This window comes from Colias philodice, chromosome 12, assembly GCF_061535455.1.
Source record: "Colias philodice isolate Cphi_HAF_F1 chromosome 12, ilColPhil1 Martin Lab GWU primary, whole genome shotgun sequence".
NCBI lineage: Eukaryota > Metazoa > Arthropoda > Insecta > Lepidoptera > Pieridae > Colias > Colias philodice.
This window is the reverse complement of record NC_143097.1, coordinates 8793114-8814858: the sequence shown is the minus strand read 5'-3', so window position 1 is coordinate 8814858 and position 21745 is coordinate 8793114. Positions and strand designations below refer to the sequence as shown.

General features: G+C 34.8%; 1 protein-coding gene across 2 annotated transcripts in view; it reads left to right on the top strand.

The window, feature by feature from the left end:
• Lar (tyrosine-protein phosphatase Lar) overlaps window positions 1–21745 on the top strand; it is a 338436-nt gene that overhangs the window by 261442 nt on the left and 55249 nt on the right. For both annotated transcript variants that reach the window (XM_089701767.1, XM_089701766.1), the window contains exons 6-7: window positions 1228–1422; window positions 14578–14688. In XM_089701767.1, the coding sequence (XP_089557893.1) occupies window positions 1228–1422; window positions 14578–14688 (306 nt within the window). The remainder of the gene's footprint in view (window positions 1–1227; window positions 1423–14577; window positions 14689–21745) is intronic.

Genomic DNA, 21745 nt, shown 5'->3' with positions numbered 1-21745 from the left:
GCCACTCTCTATATTATAAACAAACACTCGACTCTCGAGTCAACTTCAATGCACGCGCGCGAATGAAAAATTCGGGAATTTTCTAATTAAAATCATAAGATACGTGTTGAAATAGTCTGTAGGTAGTTATCAGTATTACTTGTGAGTGTGAAAATGAACAATTATAATGTGGCGTTCATTAAAAAGTGTGTTAAAACGTTACAAATTCGGCTTGAATTGAAAACTAAGGGACTGCCACGGCCTGAACTTGACCTTACGCAAAAATGTACGACAAAAACGAAAACATATACGCGTGTGTTTAAATCCGAACAATATTATGTGAAAACACCGTGGTTGTGTGGTTTTACAACAGACATTTACGAATATCTTGTCGCTTTAAGTTATAGATATTTTTGCACACCAAAAAGAAAGACGTATGTTTTTCCTTTATAAGTAATTTTTTTGATAAATGTACTGCTTTACACCATGTATTTTCAGTGTTTTATTTCAAGTGAACACCCATAAAATTTTGTCACGAGCCGCCTCTGGTCTGCATACTCCTCCGAAACGGGTGGACCGATTCTCATGAAATTTTATGTGCATATCGGGTAAGTCTGAGAATCGGCCAACATCTATTTTTCATATGTACCACGGGCGAAGCCGGGGCGGGCCGCTAGTATAACTATAAATTCAGAGCGCAGTCTTATTCTGAAGAACATAAACCAAATACTGAATGTTTACCGTCGTCGGGAGTTTGAAGTTAATCAAATGTACTCTTTGTCAAATGCGGTCAAGTGAAGTAATAAAGCCCAGAGCATGTTTACAGTTAATCCTTGGCTCCAGTCTAGAAAATGCGGTCTGTTGTTTTTAAACCGAATAAGTTTACTTGCGTCATTAATAATGAGTCTTTTATTATGTAACAACTTATAAAATATAATGTAATATTTATGAAATCTATAGTTATATAATATCGTAGTGAGTAAAAACAAATTGTACAACTGTATTTATAATTTATTTATTCATTCTTTCACGCTATCAGTTTTTTTCTTTTTCATATAAACCTGACAATAATTAACACAGATAAGATTGATCTTTCACTTTGGTGCACTAATTGGAAAACGCGAATTTTTCTTTGATTAATAAAAGAAAGTATCTTTTCGCAACTTTATAATCCATTTCTTGCCCAGCATACACCATAATTTAACCTATTCATCTATCTATTTCTCACTTTACAATGTTCTTCCGCAGCCGACAAGACGCCGCCCGGTTTCCCTGCCATAGCGCCACCGTCCACGACCCTAGTGGTCGAAGTTGGCCACATAGCGACTCTGCCGTGCCAGGCGAGCGGCAGCCCGCCGCCCAAAGTGCGGTGGCTGTTCAACTCGCTGCCGCTGGACGTCGCCTCGAACCCAAGATACGCGCTGCTCAATGATAAGATGCACGGTAAGTGGAGTGAGAGAGGAATAAATGGAATACTGTTTGGTTAGAGCGGGTATTGACTACCAGCAAAGGGAACCCCTGCGAAAGCGCCGCCGTCCACGACCCCAGTGGTCGAAGTTGGCCACATAGCGATGCTGCCGTGCTTTTAAGGTATTAGGAAATGGACTAGGAATAATCAGTCAAAAGAAACGGGTCTTCGGTAAACTTGAATTGTATTTCATGACTTCAAAATAAAATTGAAGTTTTCCTATCTGCTAGTAGGTTTGTCTTCGTTGTTTTTGAGAAACATATAATATAATGTAATATGTGTAAATTGCAAAAGCTACATTCAAATTAAATATAAAGTTCTGAAGACCAAAGGATACATGAAATATATAGGTTTTTGACTGGTTAAGAGTTTTGACTGTAGCATATATACCGAGAAATGCGTATATATACTGAACGGTTTTTTTTTGTCTCAAGTATCCAACCCAGATTCTAACAGCCTAAATATATTCTATATTTCAATGTTCAATAACCCAGCCGGTTATAAGGAATATTAACAAAGCGAAACGAATCACGTTCCCGGGCGGAACGGACAAAGTTAATAAAGACATTGGGGTCTGTAGACATCCCAATACTTTATTAAATCTCGTCCACGATTCGAGACGGTCTTATTCGTGGCTATGGGAGATGGTACGCCTAAATTGTATTTGTTTGGTACACCCGAACCTCGATGCCTTTGGAAAGAATTTGGTAATATGTGGTTTGAAAGATTTGGAAGCTTTTTTGTTGGTGACGTGGGGTTTGTATGTGTTGGATGGATGAATGCTTGCGGTGAAGGATGGGTCAGAGAGGTGTGTGATTTTTTAACGAATTGATTTAAGATGTAACTGTAAAAGCTACAAAGTACATTAAGAATAAAACTGGCCAGTAACAGGGTAGATGAAAAAAATTATTAAAACTTATTGAAATATAAATAGAAAGCGTTTTATTTGCCACCATGTATAAAAAAATATAAATCTTAGTAATATAACACACAAAACAGAAAAAAATATAGCAATGGAGGCAAAAAAGGACTCCCCGTCAGCAAAGCAGCAACCATTATTTTCCATTTCAAATGTATTGGTGCACTGATTTTCAGAGGAGACCACGTGACATTGCTATTTTTCTTCTTATGTTATGGTTTGGTACGTACTAAAATAAGATTTATCGATATGTCGCTATAAACGCTTTATGTTATCCGTCTGTCTGTTTAAAATCATTACAAAAAGGGATTTCCGAAATAATATAAAAAGCTCACTCACTACAAAAATTTTATAATAATATTAACTCCTCTACATAGAGTAATCTTTAAATTTATAAAAACAAAATTGCCAATATAATTCACATAATAAAAATTAAGTGCGACACTTTACGTAGTTAAAAAATTAATAAGACTTTATAAGTAATTTCGGCGCGTCGTTTGATCAGCGTCGTGGATTAACAGCATTTAATTACTGGCGCGATGAGGCGAAAAAACCTTGAAGATTTAGTTTGAATATTGAACTCTAATTTAAGTTAAATAAAGCGGAATATTGAATGTCTGCTGTAATTGTTGTAACGAAAATTATGAATGATATTCATATTTATAAAGCTTTAACCGATATTTGATTTGATATTTCCGATAGAAATCGATTGGTTGATCGAAATAATAATTTTGTTATTGCTTGATAATAATTGAATAGATGAAGACCTTATAATACAAAATATAATAACAGTAAATATGCTTTGTTTTTTATGACAATCATACATAAATTCAACTGCTGTAAAATGTACGGAATTAATTCATTAAGTTCAAAGTCTTATAACTAGTTTTATCACATCAAATAAAGAAACTAACTTGCATACACACAGACTAGTCTGTATAGCGTATTTTATTTAAATTTCCTTATGAAATTTCAGCAATCAAAGTTCGCAGAGCGCCGTGGCACGACAAAATGTTAATTACGTCAATTTTGCGGGTCGCGGCCTCACCATGGGATGTGCGATTTCATTCTCAGATGCGGTTTAATTGAATTTTCGCGAATTGAATAAGAGCTTCTTAGCGAAAAGCAATTTGTCGGTTGGTTCTGTGATCTGATTAGTTATTATTGTTACTATGTTGCAATTAACAAGTGTTTGGCGTGAATTTTAATTGTGTTGAAATGGGATCAGATTTTGAGCGTTGTGTGGAATGTATTAGTTATTATAACAATTATAATGCAACAGGTTGATGTTTATTTATGTATGAGCTATGATTGCTTGTATGGGAAAGGATGAGATGATGAGATTTTGAGCTTTATGAATGACAAAAAGGCAAAGTATAAACACTGTAGAATACTCTTTAGAAATACTCTTTAGAATACTCTTTTATTATTGTCATTATAAAATATCATGATTCATCTTGTAACTGTTTTACGTTGTGATTGGTGTTGTACGTCAATTAAAATTTGGTATACCTATTGGTATTCTTTGAAAATATACCAATTAACAAGTCGGACAGGTATGTTCTGATATTGAAATTCATTCGTTCAGTTTCACGTTTGTTTTATTCTTCTTTCATAACAAAGAAGAAAAGAGTCTAGGATCACGGACAAGTTTTCAATTTAAGCGAAATAGTGGAAATATTAATAGACTCAATTAAAATGCACTTCGCAAGGTGGGAAGTGATTTAAATTCGGTTAGAAGGGAACCGTGGACTTTGCCGTGGACTCTTTTTAATCTCATTAATTTTAATTTATTCGGCAGGATTATTTCTTCTCTGTCGATTTTAATATTTGGCCGGTGTTTTATGGAGATGGTGCTGTGTGACTGGTGGTTCTTGCTTTGGATATAATTATAAGGAAATAATGATTATACGGTGATTTGTTAGGTCTGTGTTGTAAGGTGTTTGTTATACAGACAATGCAAGAGAAGACAGGTCGTTGGTAAAAGGAGGTGAAAGTATGCGTTTATTAAGATGAAAATGGTTAGATTTTGAAAGGGAAATGCGATATATGCACATGCAAGTGGAAACATTTAATTGTATGTTAAAATGTTTCGAGAAATTATTATTTTATGATAACTAAATCAAGCCTATTTTATACTGAGGGCCATTACATATATCCAGAAAATAATGCTTAATATAAATGAATATCTTCTCCAAAGGTACTTACCGATCCTAAATGTATATGAAAATAAACAGGACACAGGGAAACACATAATAAATAACATAGTGTAATAAAATAACTACATAATTGGATAAAGAAACGGCAAGATAGTTAGGCTTAAAAAGCCGTTGCGATGTATCAAGCGTGATATACAGCTTCCATAATGTTTTCTCGTAATAACTTTCATGTGAAATTATTATTTTATCGGCCATTATTGCAGTGGTGTGTAAATTAGAAATGTTGTGGCTTTATGGTCTTTGTGAATTATTTCTAGAGATGTGGTTCCAATTATCGCGTAAATAGACTCCCTTCCGTAGATATTAGTTTTGATGACGTAATATTTTGTGTTGTCTTATTTGGTCTTGTACTTTTGTTTCGTGGGTATGCATAGGTTCTATATTTTAAGATAGAAGGTATGTTTATTGCATTTTTTATTAAATGTGTGAACGATTTTTGATACTTTCATCCTTTCTGGGTTTCGAATATAATGGTGCGTAATTTATTGATTAGACATGGTATGGGAAACAACAAACATTTTTATATTTTCTGTTACTATTGTGGTCTTGAAATACTATGCATTAAGACAACTCTATAGCCCAGTTAAGACGAGGTCATTCTCTAGAAGCGAACCTATCTCGTACGTATCGAGATATCGACTGTCACCATTATAGTCTCGATAGAACACACACATAAGATAGCATATCCAGTTTGGAATATATCGTAAATAAACATGCACCCACTGGGACTAGATGTGCCGCCGTGATTGCGAGCTCCGGCGCAAGATTACGCCTCATTTGCATACAAATGCGAGGTCCCTCCAAGTTTGAATGGGTCGGCGTGGTCGTCTGTTGTTTTGGCAAAAAGCGAGTCTTAATTCGTACAACAATAACAGCGGTTTAAGCGGTTGATTAAAGTCCGTTCGGGGCACGGGGACACGCCCGTTGTCGCATCCAGTTTTGTGTCTGTTATATACTTGTTTCTTTGTGAATTTTGAAAGGAAATTAGTCTAGAGTTCTATCAGTAATGGTTAATCAAGGGACGATATGATAATTTGTGTAATTTTATAGTTATGATGCTCAGCGTTATGGCTATAAAAGCATGCTTACCCAGTGACACTCTAATTAATATAGCAAAGACATCGAAAACGACTAACTACTGTTCCTTATCATCATATGTAACATTTAATGGTTACTGATTTTTATCTGAACATAATAGACGTAATTGTGGTTGTCGAGCGGTAAACCGTAAACCAATGATGAAAGCGAACGGAACGTAGCGAGTTTATATCAAAACCAAACCATTAATTCCCAAACGCCTAATATATAGAATGTCACGGCTCAATCCTTTCAAATAGAAATACGCGAGCAAATATTCAAAAAAATTGTCGCTTTTGTATACAAAATCGAATACAGCCAATAAAAAATAAACCGCCTAAAATTACGAGTGGGTCCTTCACTCGCAAACTCAATAAAAGAATTCGAAACACATAAATAACGTTTCGTTTCACGCATGAATACAATAAAATGTAATAGGTGGAATTTCATAGCGGAGTCCTGCGGCTCGGCGTAATCCGCCCACGTAGCCGGCTAGTTTTATTTGATTACCGAAAGCCCCTGTGGGACACGGGCCCGCGATTTGGGGCAACTCTTGACATATTTGCGAATGGCTGTGTCATTTTTCCCCGCGGCGCTGTCATCTTTACGCGATTCCCTTTGAATGTGCGAACAAATGACCCTAGTTTATTAGGTAACTTCGTGCGGCGCGTAATGCTCTTAGCTTGGCATTTTGACGTTTACAAAAATTGTGTGAATTGTCGCATTTTTTGGGGGTTTGTTTGTGAGATTATTTCAATTGTGTACAATTTTGTTTTGTAAAGTTGTCTACATTGCTGTTTTATGGATAACTTTTACAATTAGAAGCCAATATGTCTAGCCATAGTCGAACAGTTACCATCGCATGCTCGAGACGTGATAGCAAACAGTAAATTAACACATAATCAGCACATGTTGTCTCCAAATTACATGGATAATATACCGAATGGATAATAATTAGGCGTACTTACTTGTGAGTGTAAACACGTGTAAGACGGTGCGTTTGCATTTGTCGTGATTCGCTTTCGAGATTAGATTATTGTCAGCTTTTAGTATTGTAATTAATTTGTCATACGAGTTATGATCACCTTGAGTGGATAATGATGGTCAATGGTATTTGTTAAGTGCAATTTGTAAATTGAATTTGTAAAGACATGATAAAGCGCATTTTTATGGATGGATACATAGCTCTTAATATGAATATCCGCGTAAAGTAAGATGCAACAATTAAGTACCTACAAGGTTAAGACATGATAGACCGATTTCATTTATTTTAAATAAATAATATACATAATGTTTTCATGCTTGCCGTAAAGAAAATGGAAAAAATTGTAGACCGATAGGTTTAGAAGAAGCTCGGAGCCATCTTATTTTAGAACAATATTTCGGTCCTAAAACTATTACTACAGATAACTCTCATCATAACTAGATTGCCATTACCACATATTATAATTGTCTCTCACGTTTTTCTTATTCCGCAGTTATGTCTATGCGTATTCCTCTCCACTATTTCATAGCGACATAATACCGTAGAGGTGCGCTAAAATATGAGGGCCTGTCTTGGGAGTCGACGCGGGAAAAATTTACGAGTATCAATTCTCTTCGCAGGATGATGAATTGGAAAGTAATGTGAGAATAATATGACTTGAACGTTGAATATTTTATGCGTATATTCAATCGGGATAGAAATGTAAAATATACGTCCAATATTGGACGGTGCGTATGACTTTTATTACGATTTCTGATACGTTCTGAATATCGCGATGTGCGACGTAATTGTCTATCGCGTGTCAGATAAAGCGGCTCATCAAAAGAGCTTATTTCGTTGCTTGCGTCATTTATGGGATCAGCCTTTTATCCTGAATTTTTGCTCTTTTATTAGGTAGGTATTTTATTTAAGTGAGAAAGCTTGGTTTGTATCTAAAATAGTGAAGCTCATTGAAGAATAAGCTATTTATATGAGACTAAAACACAAAAGCTTTTATATTTTCAAAGTGAAACTTTTATTACATCGTCTCAAACTTTTTGGTCTGTGTAGCGCATGTCGCGTGACGGTCGGCTGCCAAGTAGGTATAAAGCAGTGTTCGGAAAGTTTCACTTTTACTGTGGTTTCATAAAACCACACAACTTTTTCGTTATTTCATTTAACATTTTTATTTTTTATTCAACTCGTATATTTCAATAACAAAACACGTTTAAAAATAGATGAGCTTAGAAAAAAGCCAACGTGGTGAAAAATATTCGCAATGAAAACAGTAAGTTATATTTAATATGCAAAAAACGTCGACAAGCGCTGCAATATTTATCCAATTACCGCTAACTCTGTCAACGCATTCGCTCCAAAAATACAAAATAGCAGTGTGCAAACGGCCATAACAAAAATATGTAGGCGGCACAGAAATATCTCGCATCTTCTCGGGGGGCTAAGTCGTGATTTTCGTTTGTCCAAATAAAGTAAACGCTAACGGGTAGAACACGTCGGCAGACAGCGGGAGGCGTAATTAAAAGAAAAATAAGCGCTATTCATAAACGTCCAAGAGAATAGCCGGGTCGTACCAACATTATATAACCACCACTCGGCTTTGACCCGCCTCGCCCCGCTAATAACCTCGAGGCGAGACCGTCGAGGTGTAATGCCGTGCAATACCAGGGCTCTTAGTTGAATGGTCAAAGAAGCTTTATCACCGTGGCCCGTTTAATCTAGCTCTTAGACCGGAGCGGGCTGTAAGGTTTACTTTACGCCGACGTGGTTGATTAAGTGGGTACTCTGATCTTGGGGGAGACACTTATGAACGCAAGTAGTGGCCCTAATGAATGGCGCAAATGATTATTGCGTGCAGTGATTTATGTTGGCTTCGGTCACGTCGCATTTAATCCCGGTGTCATGTGGTGAATTATTGCGACACTAAGCTGGCCGCTGCCCTCTATAGTGATTCTATTTTTATGTTACATAATTCCAGGATATTCGTAACTGCAAAAGTTAATAAATAAAGATATTAAAAACAACATACTCTTAACATCAAACTTATTAATTTGCCCAGTTCACTGTGAAAATGAATGTAACGGAAAAAATACACAAGAATTACTAACAGAATACCACCAAAATGTTCACATTAAATTGCATTCAAGACCCGTAAAGCAATTTCAGAAGAGCTTTATAATCGAAAATTACGTTTGCGTCGCCCGTGACGTCACCAAAAAACCACTGAAAATGAGAAGCGTAGTCTGACGGGCAGGTGGGCACGTGTATTTCATATTTTCCACGCAATTTACCCTTTCTGTTATTTCGTCATAGCTCTAATCCTTGGAAGGTTGACAGCGCGTCCGTTAATAAATATTGCATGACAGCATCGCCTGACGCCGCCTACCTACATCATCATGAGCGGCCGACTGGTTTCATACATTTTTTAAAGCAAAAACTTTACAAATGTGACAAAGACGACTAAATTGTTGAAGAAGGATTTGTAGCAAGATCTTTCATATATAGCTTTAACTTACTGGTGAACATAATATTTCTAACAATCAAATAAATAGATGACAAAGGCCAACACGAAACGATAAATCATCAAACAAACATTTATACCGAGAAGTAGCTTTCATTTGTTGCGACTGATCAACGTATATTTGCTAAATTCGTTACGTACTACAAAATATAACCTAACAAAATCATATATACCGCTTATGACATCCGTACTAATATTATAAATGCGAAAGTAACTCTGTCTGTCTGTCTGTTACTCAATCACGCCTAAACTACTGAACCAATTTGCATGAAATTTGGTATGGAGATATTTTGATACCCGAGAAAGGACATGGGCTACCTTTTATTGCGAAATATGTACCACGGGCGAAGCCGGGGCGGACCTCTAGTATTTTATAAACGGCAGTCGGTTATCTATTAATTTTTTCGCGCATCACGTAAAACGGCTTAAGGTGATGAATTAATTTTTCTAACATTTACGGCCCTTTTCAAACCTTCGTAATTTTTATATTATTAAAGTTGTCGTGATGAAAATTCTTGGCAAGAAAGTTCAATAGTAACACAATACGTCTACCGTTTTAGAAACATGATTCCATGATATTTTCTCGATAGAAAAAAAATACAAAGTTCTCATTGTTATTTTTTTATAATCTCTGGCATCTTCAAAATAACAAACGTAAAGTTACGACTTTTTGGATATTAACTATAAAATATACAACCTATACGTCTACCGATTTAGAATTTTGAAATATGCGATGGTTTTGAAATAAACAAGAAATACTTGAAATTAGCGCGCGACCAGCCAATATAGCGAGAGCCGCCCTGTACCTTCCTACCCCGATCGCTGCACGAGTCATTCCCGCTACGGCCGTCACACGGGGAACTTGTGTCGCTCGCGCAATCGTAAAAAAGGGTGACAACACGATAAGACAAAATGAGACAAATGGGGACAATAAAGAAAATAAGAAGAAGAAACATAAAGGTTGGAGAAAAAGGATGCTTACAATTGGAACAAATTAATGAAGAAGTTGGTTTTATTTTAAATTTGATGATAATTGTATTATAGACGATGTTTGATATGTACCCCTGTTTTAAGTACATAACGAATGTGTAAGATTTTTTTCATTTATAGCATAGATAATCTTTTCAGAAATCCGGAATCCAGAAGGAAAATAAACCCACTGATTGTTCACAATGTGAACCCACTCCTTCGTAAGTACCTTTATTCAGTCAAAAATGTATGTTATCAACGTTCTACTGGTTTTATCGCATGATTCCATTTTTAGCAAAAAGCAACAAAGTGCAAAGAAATAAAAAATCATGGTGAACTTAGTGGAAGTATGGCGGACGTGATATGGAACAGGAGCTCATTGGAGTAGTATTATATTTAAAAAAAATACGAAAAAATTTTAAGGATTACATTTCTTAGTAGGTGGTAGATAAGTATGTTGTATAAAGAATTTGATGTTGATATTTATTTCATTTATACTTAATACACCTGTGCGGGAAATTGCTTAGTACTAAAACAGGTTTATATTCATATTTACATAGTAATGTGAGTTTTAATTTCGAAAAATTTTGTGTAAGTATATTAAATTGAGTTCCTGGGTGATCTGGAAACACAATTGGGCCCGGAAGATGGCGCTGCAGTCACTCCTCCTAATCACATGAACCGATTTGGATGAATATTTGTGTGCACATTTCATTGTTGTGGGATGATTGGTTGATTCGTTTTCACATTAGCTAATATTATGTATTTTTGTTGTAAACTTAATTTAATGTTTATAATACATTATTATTGGTATAAATAAGCCAGTGTTCGTCTCACATTGCTGTACCTGCCTACCTACCCTACCAGGGCCTAACTTTGTTCTGGCTATTTTATTTTGATTATTTGTAATGAATAATTACAATTATAATAGAGTGCAAAAAATAAATACATGCGTCAATATATTTTGTGTTTTTTTTAAAACAATTTTTCTATTTAAAAAAATATCATTCCGACCGCGGCTTTGCCCGCTTGGAATTAGGTTATATCGTGAATCCTGTTTTATCCCACAGAAGTGTTCAGTTCGGATAAAAAGTATCCTATGTGTAAATCCAGGCAATTAGCTATATTTTATCAAAATTGGTAATGTAGTCTTGACGTGATTAAGTAACAACTAACAAAAAATATACAAATTAACATCCAAAGTTTCGCATCAGTTTTACTGTATTAGTGATATCTTCCACTCTTGACTTTGACTGAGAAGAATTAGGGTTTATAACTTCTTTCAGAAATAGTACCTTTCATTTCTGGGCATGATGTAATATCTACGTCAGCATCAAATTCTATCTAAATCAATTCAGTAGTCCGCGTTATTGATTACCATTTCATTTTTTCAGAGTAACAATATTTTTTGTTATTTTAAAGATTATTTATAACCTGTATTATTTTGTAATAAAGTAAACATTACGAAATAATAATAATTATTAATAATGTCTAAGTAGTTGTTGGAAAGAAGATTATTTGTTTATAAGCAAGAAAATAAAACCAATAAATCAACAATTGAATAAATGTATAACAATATTATAACTGTATGACGACTCCATACATGTTTGTCCCGAGTCGGCCAGCGGCAGCGCGGCGAGTTTGCAAGAATGACTTCGCGCACACCCGCGTTCGCGATAGCGAGCTATTAGACTCCGCCCGCCAAGCAGTGGATTTTTTTTTGTGTATCGTCTTAAGGGATTACCGTGAAACGGCACTCAAAGAGATTGTTAATGAAAATATTTTACATCACCACATATAGATGTTTATCGTACTAAAATTAAAAGCATATTCAAATATATTATTTACACGTAAACTTTACATTGGCAAAAAATTTTTAAGTAATTGTTTACAACAACGAAGTCTTTTTAGGCTGATACAAAATGAAAAAAATTATAACCCATATGGCTAGAATATAATGTTTACAGAGTAGATTTCATAATAATTTTCTCGCGACGTAACAATCTTTCTTTGATCATAGACACAATAAATCCTCTTCTTTTAAATCAGCACAAAAACGATAATCAAAATTCGTATATCACCAATCAATAATCTACTCGGCGTTCGTTAAAAAAACGCTCTAAGCACATAAACATTGTTCAGGACAAACTTGCTAAATCCATTTTTAGTGTCCATAGTGTCGCAGCTCAGGTGTCGGACACTCAATTATATTGACCGGACAAAGAGAAACTCAAACAGTCTCGAGGTGTCGAAAATGTCCTGTTTGCTGTACACATTAAAACTATGACGGCGCTAGGGCTGGTACCCTTGAGAAAATTGTTTATTTTATGATGATTTGTTCTAGAGTTGGTTTTGAAATTATCGTATTATTCACGTTCTATATAGATATACAATTTAATAGATTTTGTTTCTTGATAATTTAAACTTTCATGATATTTAAATATATACCAAATTTTACAGTAGATAAGCTATGTGCTTCGTAAAAAAACAATAATTTCTTTAACAATAATAATAATTATTAGTTATTACCATGATTGTCATGTCATATAAATCAAGATATTATATTTCAATAACATGTATACAAACAAAAATTGTGGCGAAGAAACATCAAAACCGTGATTTAATTGCGCTTTCAAGAGCCACTTGAACCCCCAATATAAACAGAACGACGTACATTTATTAAAAGTTGAAAATTCGGCAATATTCGCGTGTCGTCATCCTTGAGTCAACTGGACTCGCCGTAATTACATTTTCTCCCTTCTTTCGCGTTGTTCCCTCTAGTTTTTGTCTTTGACAGTTTTTTTTTTTGTTCCCGTTGAACAAAACTTTCGAGTTCCCGCCGAGTTTGGGGACACGTACATCGCATCGATAAATGAATACCAAATCGAGTGTGCGGAAGATGTTTTACGTGTTGGCAGCACTGCGCTATAATATTTTAGTGTTGGTATTTGTGGACATATTTTTGGAAAGCAATAGCATGTAATATGCTTAAACATCTATGCTAGTTCTTTCAACTTCTAAACTTAGGTAAATTTTGTATGATGGTACTAAATTCCAAGACTACTTATCGTTAAGTTTTTAGTTTTATTTTATGACTGAATCATGAAAGCTCTATTATTCGGATGGGATTTAAATACAATAATTTGTATTTGTTATGCCTGGCTTCTCTACTACTGTTATAAGACTAGGACACGCGATCATTTCTAAAGGCGTAGTCATAATATTTGTGTATGTTAAATAGCAGTTAATAAACCTTTTCAAGTTACAACTGTGTAAAGATTTGTTATGTATCGTTTTGAAATGTATTATAATGTAACGTTATAATGTATTATAAGTGTATATTAATTATTTTTGTATAAATTGGAAGAACATCTTCCTAGTTAATGTCGCTACGCAAACAACACAGACGTTAACCAATATGGATTTAAAATGAAAAATATTATGATGTTTAGAAATATTTATACTATATTTATATATATTATAACTGATTAAGGAGTATTTTACGAAAAAATATTCTTGTATACAAACATACATGCTATTGTAAAATTTGCATTGGGCGCGATAAAATCTCCCCTTAGCGTAATTTTATTCAATATGAACAAGTCCTTACACAGCAATAGTCATAACAGTATTATTCTATTGTTTTCAATACAACGGTTTTATTTCGTGTATTCCTTAAGGATGTACTTAGTACACGATGTACGTTTAATTCAACTACGGAATAATATTATTAACTGAGAGATAACAGAAGAAATTTGTCCACCAGACCAGGTTGTCTGGAAGAGATCGCTGTCTGAGCGATAAGACCGCCTGTTGTGCTCTTTTATTAATTAATGTATTGTGTCCTTATTTGTACTTTTCTCTGTGGTGCACAATAAAGTATTTTTGTTTGTTTGTTTGTTGAAATTTGATGCTGAATCTTAATTTAAATGCATTTAAAGGCTAATTTTCTATGGCAGATGAGCCATACAAAATTATTAAATATTTTGTTTTAAATCAAAGAGCAATTACAGAATTATTTGTTGGCCCTTCTCTGTAGAAACTGCTTACTTAAGCAGTGATAAATTGTAAATCTATGTTAGGACAATTCAAAAGAGCTTGTTTATTATGTTGTATGTTTGAGTGTCTGTTTGAATATCCAATATTTATACATCAGCGAACTATTTTCATAACATTTTTTTTTTATGTCAGAGCAAGCAAAGGAGCAGATGCCACCTGATGTTAAGTGGTCACCATCGCCCATAAACACTTGTAACACTAGAAGTGTTCCAGGTGCTTTGCCGGCCTTTTATGGACAAATAAGCTCTTTTCTTGAAGGCCCCAATGTCGTAGTTGTTCGGGAACACCGCAACACATTTGTGTCTATTTGTTAAATTTTTGAAAATCTATACAGTTTAAAGAGTGACTGTGTGTGTTATTAAATATTAACGTAATTATATTTTACAGGAACACTACAAATCGTGAAAAGTGAAGAGCAGGACCAGGGAAAATACGAGTGTGTCGCCGAGAATGCAATCGGTACCGAATTCTCAAAACCAACCTCGCTGTATGTGAAAGGTAAGTCTATATGATATACCTTATATAAAATATAATACTTAGCTAAAAGAAAGGATTTATGTAATCTCTTTGATGTTCTAGTTTCTATCAATGGTATATTTGTTGATGGTAACTCAAACGGATATGTGACAGCTAATAAAATGTGTTTTCTGCTCATATTGGACAAAACCTAGTTTCTAATCTGTGTCTAAACTTTGTTGCTTTAAATGGAACCTTATAAATCTATTATACGACTGACCGGTCGGCTTAGTTGGTAGTGACTCTGCCTTCCAAGCCAGAGGTCGTGGGTTCGATTCCCACCCAAGGCAAATATTTGTGTGATGAACACAGATGTTTGCTCTGTGTTTGGGTGTTAATTATCTATAGAAGTATTTATTTAAATATTATACATTGTATATGTATGTTTCCTGGTACCTGGTTTCCATAACACCAGCGAAAACTTAATATGGGATCAGATCGTGCCTTGTGTGAAAATTGTCCTGAAATATTTATTTATTTATTTATTTTATTATAATCGTGTTGTGCTACGCTCAACGCTACGATACGCTACGCTCATATAAAAATGTTTAGAATTAACTCAAAGTATAGTTTATGATAGAAAGTACCAGTCGCAGCACGTTAAATTTAATTTTTCTCTCCAACAATCACTCCACTGGCTTGTCGTCGAAATGCACACGAAGTTTCCCGCCAAAGAAGCAAATATAATATTAATAGTAAAGCGCTGCAGCGCAAAATTGTCGGCGAAGTAGGTTTCCAGTATAATATTCACAATTAATTGTGCAAGATAGCGGTAATATCACACATTTAGATAGCGCTGACTGATTGCTGTGAGCGCTTCAAGTTAAATATTATTACGTGACTGTGGTGCTTTGGTATTCAGGCTCTATTAATATGTTTTTGTACATGATTCAGGTAAAGTAATGGTTATGTCGCTATAAGGTACTTATGAACGTAATATGTATGAATAAATTAGAACAACTTTCTCGCCTTGAGTGCTTGGTCTATCTAAATTATCGCTAATAGCGTAATTTTTAAAATAAAAATGAAATCGAATAGAAATGTTCTAATTACGTAATTGTTTCTTCTCATTACATTTACCTCTTTCTTCACTATTTAAGACATTTTTTTTTGAGACATTAAAAAAAATACGCGAGATTCGAACCCGAGTCTTTTTGCCATACCGGGTAGAATAGTTAAAATGTCCATTTATCGATGTAGTAAAGTTCTAATATTTTTAATAATTGATTATTCGAACAAAATATAAGTAAAACTAACTAACAGTAAGCTTTTCGTCAAACTAAAAGATTCTATTGAACAACCACTCCATATTTTAAACCTCACTTACAATCTACACTTCTACACTAATATTATAAAGAGGAAAACTTTGTTTGTTTGTTTGTTTGATTGTAATGAATAGGCTCATAAACTACTGGACCGATTTTAAAAATTCTTTCACCATTCGAAAGCTACATTATCCACGAGTAACATAGGCTAGGTTTTATCCCGGAAATCCCACGGGAACGGGAACTATGCGGGTTTTTCGTTGAAAACGCGGGCGAAGCCGCAGGCGGAAAGCTAGTATAAAATATATAATATTTCTCGCGGCTCGAGCCGTATTGAATTAGTTAGTACCTCCGCGAAATTGCCTCAGATTATTATTTACCTCTCGGATGAAATACTTTCTAGATCTACTCGGCTTTTTGTTGGATTAATATAAAAAGATCAAGTGTACATTGTAATGTTAATAAAAGATGGAATTTCGAGCATATTTATTCGACCACACTGAATTTGTTAGAGTACATTTGAATATTTAGTTCTCGATTCGTTTTTTTATGCAAATAGGTAGGTATAAGATATAGAAGATGGTTTTATATTACTTTTGCGATTATAATAGAAGTCGCTTGTGCTTTACATTAAGAGCACTTAAATTTTAGTAATTTTTATTTTTCAATTTTGACATTTAAGTTTAATTTTACTTTTAATACTTCCTAATTTCCTATCTTCTTCTTATATATAAAAATGAATCGCAAAATGTGTTGGTAAGCGCATAACTCGAGAACGGCTGAACCGATTTCGATAATTCTTTTTTTATTATATTCCTTGAAGTACGAGGATGGTTTTTATGTAGAGAAAACGTAAATATGTACCACGGGCGAAGCCGGGGCGGACCGCTAGTTAATTATATAAATTCAATGAAGCATCTTCTTTCTAACACTATTGACCCTATTAGCACAATGACCTATTTTTTCGCATTTTCATATGTGAATTTGATTACCACTTATGAAAATTGATGATTAATGAGGTACTTTATGGAGCATTTTTATTAACTTGTCATGGAATTTTATTCCTATTTTTAAGTAGGTTAGTTAATGTATATTTAATTTTTACATTAACCTTTGTAAGTGTTATTAAAATTATCGTTGTATAAAATGGAAAAGATGAGAAAATTATTTTATTTTATTTTCATTTATTTAACACTGAACAAAAAGTGTTCTTAATCTTCTACTTCTTTGTTTTTCTCATCCAAATTCCATCTACAGTCTTAAACTATCCATACTATCCATAGGTACTTAATATTATAAATGCGAAAGTAACTCTGTCTGTCTGTCTGTTACTCAATCACGCCTTAACTACTGAACCAATTTGCATGAAATTTGGTATAGAGATATTTTGATACCCGAGTAAGGACATAGGCTATTTTTTACCCCGAGAAATAGGATAGGTTTAATCCCGGAAAACCCACTGGAACGGGAACTATGCGGGTTTTTCTATGACTGCGCGGGCGAAGCTGCGGGTGGAAAGCTAGTTGTATATAAAACCGTCCTTTACACCTCCTGTCGCGTAATTAAAAAAGCGCAATTTATATTACAGTCGTTAACGTTGTTTCGAAACAAAACGCGTCCACCCTAAAAACGTTCGCCCATTACGTCGCCTAGATAGTAGATAGTTTAATTAAAATTAAACAAGTCTCAACAGGTGGACAGGGAAAAATAAACGTTTGTGGAAATTTGTAACAATTCTTTCCGGACGCCGGACCAACTCCGGACCTTTTTATTGTATCCCGGACCTTCTTATTGTATCCCGGACCTTTTTTGTATCTTGTCCCTTCTTTGTTTGTCTCGATTAAACTCCCGAGAACAACGCCTTTCGCATTATTAACGGCCGATGGGATTTGTGTTTGTTGTTTAACAAGATTGAACTAAATATGCTGCGTGAATTGGGTAAATGACTTGTATTTGTAAGAAGGTGTAGGTAGGTACGATAAGGTTTTCTTATTTACACTTTTTGGTATCTTCTTTAATATTTTTGTAAATACATGAATACAGTATTATTTAGACTGACCGGTTGGCTTGGTTGGTAGTGACCATGCCTTCCAAGGCAGAGGTCGTGGGTTCGATTCGCACCCGGGGCAAATATTTGTGTGATGAACATAGATGTTTGCTCTGTGTCTGGGTGTTAATTATCTAAAAGTATTTATTTAAAATTATATATGTATGTTTATCAGCCATCTGGTTTCCATAACATAAGCGAAAGCTTAGTATGGGAACAGATCGTGCCGTGTGTGAAAATTGTCCTGAAATATTTATTTATTTTAGATGATGATGATGATGATGTGTTACGTAGAAATAAACACACATTTCCAACAAGAATATTAATTCTATCAAGAGTTATTAAACAGGCCTTGTTGGAAAAAAAAAAAATAATGTTCTTGTTATTGATTCGTAGAATAAAGCATTATTAGTCTGGAATATTTAATTTCATGGTTCCGATGAAATATGAGACTTTCAAGAACTTTGTTTTATGAACATTAGATCTTATATATAAAATTCTCGTGTCACAATGTTAGTCTGCATACTCCTCCGAAACGGGTGGACCGATTCTCATGAAATTTTCTGTGCATATCGGGTAAGTCTGAGAATCGGCCAACATCTATTTTTCATATGTACCACGGGCGAAGCCGGGGCGGACCGCTAGTACTAATATAAAATTTATCAACTATAGAAAAGAAAATTGTATGAACAGTATACATTCAGTGTCTTATTAAGTTTGTAAAAAGTGCTTAAAAATTTAGAAACCAGAATGCCTAATACATTACAATACTCTTACCCAATATTGTGTATAATTTTAAATTGTAAATTTGAAAGCAATTAACTCATAATCGCGCTTGTGCAGCAGTTTATATACAGCAGCAGCAGACTATAACCACAGCTTGATATAGAATACTTTTACCCTATTTTGAATACGACCCGCGGGCTGGCGTCCACGATAAATAAAACAAACTGTAACTAAATGCAAACAAACAATCAATGCAAACGTCGTTTATCTCGGCCAGTTTGGTAAGTCGCCAAAACAATGATCCAAAGTGCTGTTATTGATGAGCATCGGTGTCGTGATTCCGACGACGCCTGAACACACAAACGATTGATATAACTCGGACTGGTTTGGATGACTACAAGGGCTCATAGTGGATAGTGCGCGCATGGATGCTCCCGATCATGGATGGTTTATATCGAGATGATTTAGGTGGTGCGAATCAGCGTTGCGACTTGATCGATAACGTGCATGCAGCGAAGATGTATGTATCATTTTGCTATGTGTGTACAAAATTTTAAATGGACTCATGTAAAGATCTATAATTACTATTATGAAATACGTTTTTAGAACAATCAATTCTAATCTTAATAAAACAATTTTATAAATATGTGCTGTTTTCTAACAATATATATTCCCTAAAAATAGCGCAGTTTACAGCTCCTCTTCGCGTAGGATTCAGATCAATAGTACTCTATGTTAGTCTGTTACTAATCCTAGTTCTGTATAATAAAAGTTACAAGCGAGGAGTAAGGATTGCTATATGTGCTCTATTAATTCGCCAGCATTATACAAAATGTTTAGAAAATTGGAGCGTTTTTAGTAGAGTAAAGCCGGAAACACTTGAGACTAATTCTGGGAAATGAAAGCAGCTTAAAGAAACTATTTCAGAGTATATTACATAAATATATTTATCCCGAATCCCTTTGGAAATAATATTAAACGTCTTATTTATTACGATTTCCGCGAATCTTCCGGGTAAAACATTTTGACGTTCATTGTCTATTCAACTGCCATTCAAATGAAATTATCGTCTAATTTCGGTTAACACACATTCACAAAAGTCTACATATCCAAATGTAATTGGATTAAAACGACGCTGTAGCTTGGCAACATTAATTTTGGAATCCATTAACAATCCGAGCAGTTTCTAGCAGACACCGCCCAAATGCAGTGGGGCCTCTAATGTTTCCCAGGAACGTTTTGATTCATATCGATTTAAAATGGTTAAAACTGATTTGTTCAGTTTGTAAGAACTGTTTTATAAGATTGTACTCGATAAAATCACTAATTTAATTACTTAGATGTAGCCTACCATTTATATGATTAATTTAGGAAAGAAAATACTTAAAGCGCAAATCATCAAAAGCAATTACAATAATTTGTCTCAACAAATGATTCAGTAAATCAGTCATCTGGCAATTACATAATATTTGATTTGCTTTTTAAAAGTAATAGAAATGAACGAAAACATGTACAAATACCTATAAACTAAAAATTTTATATAAATACTATGGGTAATTCGAAGCCCCAGATATACAGAATCCCGCCCTGTACCATTCCGTTCGTCGGACGTCGTTTAAGCGCACCGGCAAACCACACTTTCATATGATTTACGAACTTTCAGCTCACCTTTCACGGGAATTCAGACAGACAAACGTGCATTAGGAAATTAGTGCGAAGCTTTAGTTTAACCAATAAATAGCGGGGAAGCGCGAGCGGTTTGGAAATTTTATGCATGTAACGAGCGGTGGGTTGTTCTTAGTTGAGGTTTAGAATTATTAATTTTTGTATTCTATAAATAGGTCGCAGTATTATAATTGCAGTGACTTGTTTATCTGAAATAAAACGATACAGTCTCGTGTCGGTATCCGTACGAGGTAGCTGTATGCGAAGATAATAACTATTAGTCATACTTGTTTACGTGTTTCTAACCATTGTAATTCACGCTCGCTCGGTACGATTGCCGTTGGGTTCTATACCTAGCGGCTATATGTCGAAGGATGAAGCTAATGCGTTTGCGCATATCTTATAATTAATAGCTAATACGATCTTACAATGTCGCGATGCAGTAGTGCTATGAGTGAGGAGATTTTAATGCAGAATGTGGAGGTTACTGTGGACGTGGAAAATGAAGAGATGTTGAGAGCTGAAAAAAGGGAAAGAGAAGAGGATGATGACAAGGAATGGTCTGTGGTAGGTAAAAAAGACAAGAAGTTAAAACAACATGAAAAAATTGAAATATACATCACAAGTCAAGGAAAAATACCAAAGCAGTTTACAATCGCAAAATTACTGAAAGAGAATAGCATAACCGACATAGAAAGAATAAAATATATCAATCCATACAAATTACGTTTGGAAATGATGAATGAATTAACTGCCGAGAGGTTGATAAATTGTAAAGCTTTCTTGGAAATGGGTTGGCGTATTCAGAGACCGATGGAGAAAAACTTTTCTTATGGTGTCATTAGAAATGTCGAGATAGAAATGACGGACGAAGAAATTCTTAATAACATTGTCTGCCCGGAACCCGGTGAAATTGTTAGTTTATATCGCCTGAAACGTCGCAATAGTTCTGAAAAGGAGGGTTGGTCAAGCAGCGAGTGTATTCGAATTTGTTTTAAAGGTAGTTACTTACCTTCGTATGTTTTAGTCGACAGCCTTAAGATACAGGTAGATCCATACATATTCCCTGTTTCCAAATGTTCTCGTTGTTGGAAATTGGGACATTTTACAAAAAGATGTCCGTCGTTGAAGATAGTTTGCCCGAAGTGCGGTAAAAACCACGCAAATTGTGAAGCGAAATCCTTTTACTGCGTTAATTGCCGAGGTCAACACATGTCCCTAGCCAAAACGTGTCCTGCTTTCTTGAAGGAAAAAAAGCTAAGAGAAATAATGGCTGAGTATAATTGCACATATAAAAGGGCACTGACGATCTACGTGCCAAGCGAATCACCCAGAA